Raw genomic sequence first — 9,448 nt, 5'->3', positions numbered from 1 at the left:
CTACCTAACCTAACCTTACCTATAAATATAGGTTAGGTTAGGTTAGGTAGGGTTGGTTAGGTTCGGTCATATATCAACGTTAATTTTAACTCCAATAAAAAAAAATTGACCTCATACATAGAGAAAAGGGTTGCTTTATCATTTCATAAGAAAAAAATTATAGTAAATATATTAATTCAGGAAAACTTGGCTTATTAGGCAAATCGGGCCTTGAATAGTAGGCTGAGAAGTGAGTTCTGGCTACTAGGTACGACATATATATATATATATATATATATATATATATATATATATATATATATATATATATATATATATATATATATATATATATGACAATGTCAGACCACGGAGGAAAAATGAAACAGGAATTTCCTTAAGTACTTTCGTATATTAATACATCTTCAGAAGGAGTCAAGATGATGATGTATTAATATACGAAAGTACTTAAGGAAGGTCCTGTTTCATTTTTCCTCCGTGGTCTGAAATTGTCACATTTTTAATCACGTGTTTACTTTCGTGATATACACACACACACACACATATATATATATATATATATATATATATATATATATATATATATATATATATATATATATATATATATATATATATATATATAATGAGATGATAAAACAGAGAGAGAACGAGAAATAGAAGAAGAATATGAGTAAGTAGAAGAGTAAGATCAAGATGATGACGATATTAAACAGCAGAAGATGAGGCAGAAATAGGATAACAGTAGTGATTGATTGATTGATGAAGGTTAAGCCACCCAAGAGATGGCACGGGCATGAATAGCCCGTAAATCAGTAGTGGTTGTTGTTGTTGTTAAAGATTTAGCTATTCAGGAATGAGTGTCCATGTAGCACGGGCTATGGTGAGCCCGTAATACCCGACAGTAGTAATACCCGTGAGCCCGTCAGTAGTGGAGCGAGTAACATTTATATAGTCAGTGAACACAATGGCTCACCGTACCTCAAGGTTGGAAATGTCGATACAGGTGGTGTAGTTGGACCAGGATTGGTTGGTGTGTGGGTGGGTGTACCACGTCCCGTTGGCGTCGCAGTCCTTGTGTCCCATTCCTGAGGAGACAAAAAGTTAGACAAAACGTGACAATCGACTTGAGAATGGTCCAGGACGGTCCGAAACATCGTCGTCCCTTCACCTACTAGTGTGTGATCTGGTCAACACAAAACGTTAAACTTACCACAGATCATCCTACGAAACGGGAGTGTTCTTTGAGTGTTCTTTGTTACTTTATTTGCTCTCGTGTTCTTGAGGATATTAACATAATTCAACTGGAGTTTACCTGTGCAGGCTGCTGACATAACATGCCTAGCCTGTATGCCTAATTATCCTGAGAGATGGGGGGAATCTTTGACCATCACACACCTGGCTCCTGACACAGGCTATTCAACTCTTTATACAGTCTAGGGTAGCTACGTAAATACAGATGTACCTAGGTATATTAATGAAAAAAATTCAAATTTATACTCATAACCGCACAAAGTTCCACAACAGCCAACATATGTAAGCCAGGTTACAGCCCTAGTTTTTACTATCAATAAAGATTTGAAGATTAAACCACACTCCAGAAGATGAGGAGACGACGACGTTTCGGTCCGTCCTGGACCATTATCAAGTCGGTCTCACAATCAACTTGATAATGGTTTAGTCTTCATTACTTCAGCCACGTTATTGTGACTCGTCGTCTGTATCAGTTGAGATTCTTTATCGCTGATAAATCAAAAGCTTCTCTTACGGGGAAATTGAAGTTCTTTCACAGCTAGAAAAACCCGTTCCTCTGTGACAGCTAGAGAAACCCGTTCCTCTGTGACAACTAGAGAAACAATGTGGGACGAGAGTAAATGTCTGCCATTTACTGGTGACAAGAACACAGGAAAAAAATTTCAAGTTGTTTGTAAGTAAGAAAAGCTTTGCGATTCATAATAAAAGATCTTGTTTCTAATTCTTTCTGTTGCTATACTTGCTTTCTGCAACTCTCTCATATTGTATCAAGACTAAACAACAAACCACGACAGAACAGAAGTTGCAATTATTTTAAAGTTGCTTTTGCACGAAGAGTTGCAGTTCTGACGTTTGCATAATCCATTTTATGCAAAATGACTGGGTTCGTTTTGGCAACATACTGAAAGACCATAACCTGCATTCACTTTAAAAATTTAAATATTGTATAATTAAAATAATACAAATGTCTATCTAATTTAAATGTCATCATGAAATTATATAACTTTTATAATTTATGTTAGTTTTATAATTTTCAATATTATTATTATTATTATTATTATTATTATTATTATTATTATTATTATTATTATTATTATCATCATTTTTACATCGGTAGTAGGTAGGTAGTTATCAGGGGAAAGCGTCAAGCCATCATGACTATGCAGCACTTGCAAGGGGGGTCAGGATAAGGAATTGGGATGGGACGGGGGAAAGGAATGGTGCCACTAGTAACATTTAACCTCTTGCAAGTTACAACGCATTTTTTCTGCACAGATAAATGTCGCAACTGCTGAAATATGGGTATGTTTGGGACGCGAGCTTGTTACCAAAATGAGTCCCATAATTACGTCCTCGGTAGGCTGATAGTACGAGGTACAAGAACTAGGTACAAGGTACAAGGTGTACATCTTTCCACTTGTGGTTCGCCTTCGGTGAGTCCTGATATTCAATATTATCTCAGATACTTCATACTAGAAGTTTGGCTTCACTGGTGCTTCATTTAATAGCGTTATACAACGGTGGATTGAAATCTTAAATCCCAGGTGATTAAGATTAACTTAATTTGTGGGTTGTTAAGTGTTATGAATCCCTAAACATCTAAGCGACGTTTGACGTCATATAGACCTCACCTCACATATTTTTAATTTCGCTTAAATGCAACATCTTTCAGACAGTTTTATTTTAATTCAACATCACGTACACATAAATTGATAAGAATAAGCCCCTTGGGAAAGCAGTCAGGATCAGAAACTTGCCTCTTGCTTGTACAGTAAAATGGAAGAAGTTTGGCCTTCTCCAGAGCGCTCTTGGCAACAGCCTCATCAGGTCTGCTAAGACACTAACCCTTGCTGATTTTCGATAAAGTTTTAAGAAAATTTATTTTTATCTCTTCTTCAGTCATTACAATTGTACTCAGTTTTGTCTGAGGAGTTGAGGTGGAATCTTCTCGTCCATGTCAAGCAATTTTTCCAGTTTCACTTTGAACAACTCTAGAAATCTGTTATTTAGATCTTCACATATTTTCCTGTGAAATATGAGTTTCTAATGAAAACACTCCTGCTCTATTTTGCAAAATTTTGTCCAAAATATTTTTATAACAAAAGAAATCAATTTAATATGACAAGATGAAAAGTTTTTAAAGCTTATGAACATCATATTAATAAAAATAAAAATAAAATAATTCATATACAAAGGAAAACTAATAGTTCACGTGTCTTCAAAACGTGACAACGTGCAATTAAATCTGATTGACTGTAATAATTAATGAGAATAATTATAGGTGCAAGGTCTGGCTAATTAGGAAACACACAAAGGTAGTGGCTCCGTGACTCCACCATATTAGGGACTTCATTATCCTCATTTGTCACCAAATGTTTGCTATTACTATGGTGACTGTGAACGTTTTTCAGTGTGAAGGTTGTGTGTGTGTGTGTGTGTGTGTGTGTGTGTTATGTTTGTGTGTTGTGTTTGTATGTTGCGTTTGTGTGTGTGTGTGTGTGTGTGTGTGTGTGTGTGTGTGTGTGTGTGTGTGTGTGTGTGTGTGTGTGTGTGTGTGTGTGTGTGTGTGTTATGTTTGTGTGTTGTGTTTGTGTGTTGCGTTTGTGTGTGTGTGTGTGTGTGTGTGTGTGTGTGTGTGTGTGTTATGTTTGTGTGTTGTGTTTGTGTGTTGCGTTTGTGTGTGTGTGTGTGTGTGTGTGTGTGTGTGTGTGTGTGTGTGTGTGTGTGTGTGTGTTGTGTTTGAGTGTTGCGTTTGTGTGTGTGTGTGTGTGTGTGTGTGTGTGTGTGTGTGTGTGTGTGTGTGTTATGTTTGTGTGTTGTGTTTGTGTGTTGCGTTTGTGTGTGTGTGTGTGTGTGTGTGTGTGTGTGTGTGTGTGTGTGTGTGTGTGTGTGTGTGTGTGTGTGTGTGTGTGTGTGTGTGTGTGTGTGTGTGTGTGTTGTGTTTGTGTGTGTGTGTGTTGCGTTTGTGTGTGTGTGTGTGTGTGTGTTGTGTTTGTGTGTTATGTTTGTGTGTTGCGTTTGTGTGTGTGTGTGTGTGTGTGTGTGTGTGTGTGTGTGTGTGTGTGTGTGTGTGTGTGTGTGTGTGTGTGTGTGTGTGTGTGTGTGTGTGTGTGTGTGTGTTTTGTGTTTGTGTGTGTAGTTACCTAATTGTACTCCCCTAATTGAGTTTGCGGAGGATGAGCTTCTTTTTTTGGTCCCGTCTCTCATCTGTCAATCAACTGGTGCACAGGTTGCAGAGCTTATTGGGTTCTACCACATCTACATTTTAAACTGTGTATGGAGTCAGCCTCCACCACATCATTGCCTAGTCCATTCATGCCATTTGTTAACTACTCTGACAATGAACAATTTCTTTCTAATGTCTCTCTGGCTCATTTGGCTATTCAGCTTTGCCCGTGTACCACCCATGTTAAATAATCCGTCCTTATCTACCCTGTCAATTCCCCTGAGTATTTTGTACGTGGTAATCATGTCTTATCAAGTTCTTTTTTTGTCTTCTGTGTGTGCATGTTTCTTTGTACTTGCTAAAAAAAACTAACACAGATCTTGCAAGGACACCCACTTTTCTCCTAAGAGGTAAAGGAGTTCCGTTGACAGCTCCTGGAGGTGCCGAAGGAGTTTCTCTGAAGGCAACTAGGGCTTGCCGAAGCGTAATGAAGCCCCTTGAGAATACTTGCCCCTTAGCAGCGTCAGGGGCCTCTATAACAGGTAACCCAAGTACATCACTGAGCGTTCACTAACCACTTGCCGCGAGAACTCCTTTGAGAATAGTGAGCTTCCACTGGGGAACCTGCGGCCAATAGCCCTTTAGGGCAGCCAGCCAGCCAACCATCTCAGGCAGCTACTAAGATGTGAGGCGCTCGCCTTTAAGCTGAGGTGGACAATCACCACCGTCATACTAACAACGGACTGGCCAAGCATGAGGAAAGGTCAGAGGAGGAGGCTGCTGGTGTGTTGTCCACCTCATAGTGTGTCTGTGTGTGTGCGCGTTTACATTTATGAGTGTGCGTGCTTGCTTTTATGAGTGTGCGTGCTTGCTTTTATGAGTGTGCGTGAGTTTTATCACGGCTATTTACATCATATTAACCATTAGATTGTTGAAGGGATTGTTGCAGACGCGTTGCCTGCGAGACAATGAGTGCGTGCTCACGTGTGGGCGTCCATCACCTTTACACTGCCACGGACATAAGCAATTTATAGCCCAGACACTCGACTGTGAGAGCGTTCTAGCGAGATCCTTAATAAGTTTGTGGCATATTTACCTTTCAATATATTCTAATAACGTATATTAGCAGTACGAAAAATGTACACATTTTTTATTTGTTTTATCAATCTATTATATACGATTGTTGATTTTTTTATGTCTTCTGTTAAAGTCGTTAATGAAGTAAACTAATTATGTAGAGAAAGCTGTAAGCTTGTATGACAATATAGCTCTTGTGAGAGATAAGAGGACAGATTAAGTACTGGGAGATGAGCAAAGACTAAGAGCTGGGAGGAAAAGACATACTAGGAGCTTGGAGAAAAGGACATACTAGGATGTTGTTGTTGTTAAAGATTCGCTACTTGGAACAAACAGTTTCAAGTAGCACGGGCTATGGTGAGCCCGTAGGTACACACACATATTAGGAACTAGGAGATGAGGAGTCACTAGGACTTGGAATATAGGGACAGACTAGGAGCTGGAAACTGGGATATATATGGACTGATTTAGAGCTTGTCTACAATAAAAAATAAAATGTTTATTTAGGTAAGGTACATACATACAATAAATTTTTACAATATTGGATCTACTCTTAGTACATGAGATAATCTTGGAGATAATGACAAACTGCGAGCTGGGAGATAAGTGGGGCTGACAGCCTCCAAGTGGGCATGTGAAAGCAGAGACAGAGGGCCTCGTAGCCTGGTGGATAGCGCGCAGGACTCGTAATTCTGTGGCGCGGGTTCGATTCCCGCACGAGGCAGAAACAAATGGGCAAAGTTTCTTTCACCCTAAGTGCCCCTGTTACCTAGCAGTAAATAGGTACCTGGGAGTTAGTCAGCTGTCACGGGCTGCTTCCTGGGGTGTGTGTGTGGTGTGGAAAAAAAAAAAAAAGAAAAAAAAAAAAGGTAGTTAGTAAACAGTTGATTGACAGTTGAGAGACGGGCCGAAAGAGCAAAGCTCAACCCCCGTAAAAACACAACTAGTAAACACAACATTCGTTTCTTTCAAGGGGTTTTGTTTGGAGTCAGCGGAGTTTTCATGCTCAAGTTTTCAGTCTTCATGCTCTTATAGAATATTATTAATTCAGTTATCTGCTTGATGTCGGGAGGGGGTCACATTTCTATCAATAATGTTTTTTCGATGACCGCCGGAGGCTGGACACACACATGTAGCCATCTATGGTTTTGAGCTTCGACCTTTCATTAGCATTCAAATGAACTTGACTTCAAGCATTCAGCTTTTTAATGGGCCTCCTATGTAAGTTATTTACTGAACTTTTAAATTTGTCAGCATAAAGTAGTTGAGGACATTAATTTATGCTGTAGGATTTATTTGCGAAAGTTTTAATGAAACAAAATTGCGTTTCAGAAATCTGAATCAAGCGTTTTAGCTTGATATAGTTCCACTGTAAAAACTGCTATTGCAAATATGTATATTGTAAATTCTGTTTATTTTATCAAATTGTTGCATATAATAATATGATAAAATTACTTGATTTTAATAAAAATTTATAAACACATATATCAAGAGTTCCAAAACACGAAATGATTTAATTTGGAAATCTGTTCTTGTGTTAGTCTGTTAATAAGATATATTTTATTTTGTCCCATGCTCCCTGATTCCTATATTTCAGTCTCTGTTCACTTAACCCTTTCCTTTCCTACTTCTGTCCTCTTCCTCTCTCCTTCCATCTCCTTCCTCTCGTCTTCCTTACCTCCCCCTTTCGTTCACCTTGGCTTCCGGGTCTCTTGGGACACACAGGGGGCTTGTATGAACCAAGTCACACACGGCTTTGTTGTCTTTATGAAAGCCAAAGCCAGTGCGTTTGTGGATGCCTCTCAACTCTATGACCAACCGATCTGCTGATTGGCTGACTGACTGGCTGGCTGACTGGACAGCTGAGTGACTGTGTCTGTGTCTTTCTTTATCTGTCTCTTGCTGAGGTAGTGGGAGCTCTGACGATTGGATGAAATAAGTGACACCAGTTTGAGGACTGGTAGATATATGTAAGTGTTTCTACACAAGGCCGGTAGACTGTTGATGTGGTGAGTGGGGTTAGGTGTGCTAGTGTTGCAGCTACAAGGATAAATCCAATGTTTATCATATCAGTGATATCGCTTCGATAACGGCACATGACTTTCGACACGTTTTCTGCTTCTTCACTTCAATTTTTTTTCCGTGATGATATACCACTTCTCTTCATCCTGCTCCTGCTCCTGCTGTAGTGTCTCCTCCTGCTGCTACTGCTCTAGTGTCTCCTCCTGCTGCTCCTGCTATTGCTCTAGTGTCTCCTCCTGCTGCTACTGCTCTAGTGTCTCCTCCTGCTGCTCCTGCTATTGCTCTAGTGTCTCCTCCTGCTGCTCCTGCTCCTGCTCTAGTGTCTCCTCCTGCTGCTCCTGCTCTAGTGTCTCCTCCTGCTGCTCCTGCTATTGCTCTAGTGTCTCCTCCTGCTGCTCCTGCTATTGCTCTAGTGTCTCCTCCTGCTGCTCCTGCTCCTGCTCTAGTGTCTCCTCCTGCTGCTCCTGCTCTAGTGTCTCCTCCTGCTGCTCCTGCTACTGCTCTAGTGTCTCCTCCTGCTGCTCCTGCTATTGCTCTAGTGTCTCCTCCCGCTGCTCCTGCTCTAGTGTCTCCTCCCGCTGCTCCTGCTCCTGCTCTAGTGTCTCCTCCTGCTGCTCCTGCTACTGCTCTAGTGTCTCCTCCTGCTGCTCCTGCTATTGCTCTAGTGTCTCCTCCTGCTGCTCCTGCTACTGCTCTAGTGTCTCCTCCTGCTGCTCCTGCTATTGCTCTAGTGTCTCCTCCTGCTGCTCCTGCTACTGCTCTAGTGTCTCCTCCCGCTGCTCCTGCTACTGCTCTAGTGTCTCCTCCTGCTGCTCCTGCTACTGCTCTAGTGTCTTCTCCTGCTCTAATGTCTCCTCCTGCTGCTCCAGCCTCTCCATCTTCATCTCCGCAACCATATCTCAGCGCCGTACGTCACTTCTGCTCCTGCCATCTCTTCCTGTTCTCCTTATTTTCTTATTTTTGTTTCTTCCGTCTCTTCGTTGTCGCTCACTTTTTCGTTTTTTATTCCATACTTTCTTTCCTCCACTCCTTTCCATATTCACTACCGTTGGTAAATATCACAGCTTGCCTCCTGGTGTTGTATTTTTATAGTCGTGAGGGATGAAAATTGTTGCCTCGCCTTCTTCTGTCTTGTTCTTGGGCTAGAAAATAGTCCTCGGCCCTTTGCGTGCAAGCACTGAGATGTTTAGCACTGACGATAACAATAAGAATCTAATATGCAGCGACTGGTGAAATTTACACGGGAGAATCAGGTAAGAAAACGAGGGAGAGAAAAAATTGGCCGGAATCTGCCACCTCAAGTATTCCTACGGGAGCAGCGAGCCGACAAGCTCTATGATGCCACAAGTCTCAGACGAGGCATTGTTTGGCTATGAGGATTTCTGCTGTAAATATTGTGTGGGAGGAGTTCTTTGTTGGGAATATTATGTGGAGGGTTCTTGCTGGGTGGAGCGTTTGGAGGCTTCTTTCCTGGGTGGACCGTTTGGAGGCTTCTTTGCTGGGTGGACCGTTTGGAGGGTTCTTTGCTGGGTGGACCGTTTGGAGGCTTCTTTGCTGGGTGGACCGTTTGGAGGCTTCTTCGCTGGGTGGACCATTTGGAGGCTTCTTTGCTGGGTGGACCGTTTGGAGGCTTCTTTGCTGGGTGAACCATGTGGAGGCTTCTTTCCTGGGTGAACCATTTGGAGGCTTCTTTGCTGGGTGAACCATTTGGAGGCTTCTTCGCTGGGTGGACCGTTTGGAGGCTTCTTTGCTGGGTGAACCGATTGGAGGCTTCTTTGCTGGGTGAACCATTTGGAGGCTTCTTCGCTGGGTGAACCATGTGGAGGCTTCTTTGCTGGGTGAACCATTTGGAGGCTTCTTCGCTGGGTGAACCATGTGGAGGCTTCTTTGCTGGGTGGACCATTTGGAGGCTTCTTTGCTGGGTGAACC

The 9,448-nt window shown here is 41.6% G+C and overlaps 1 protein-coding gene across 6 annotated transcripts in view; it reads right to left on the bottom strand.

Moving 5' to 3' along the window:
- Window positions 1-9,448, bottom strand: part of LOC123752675 (calcitonin gene-related peptide type 1 receptor) — a 211,359-nt gene that overhangs the window by 36,675 nt on the left and 165,236 nt on the right. For all 6 annotated transcript variants that reach the window (XM_069316408.1, XM_069316406.1, XM_069316404.1 and 3 more), the window contains exon 4: window positions 982-1,088. In XM_069316408.1, the coding sequence (XP_069172509.1) occupies window positions 982-1,088 (107 nt within the window). The remainder of the gene's footprint in view (window positions 1-981; window positions 1,089-9,448) is intronic.

Source organism: Procambarus clarkii, chromosome 83 (genome assembly GCF_040958095.1).
Source record: "Procambarus clarkii isolate CNS0578487 chromosome 83, FALCON_Pclarkii_2.0, whole genome shotgun sequence".
Lineage (NCBI taxonomy): Eukaryota > Metazoa > Arthropoda > Malacostraca > Decapoda > Cambaridae > Procambarus > Procambarus clarkii.
Note: the sequence above shows the minus strand (reverse complement) of the source record. Positions and strands in the feature narration are given on the sequence as shown.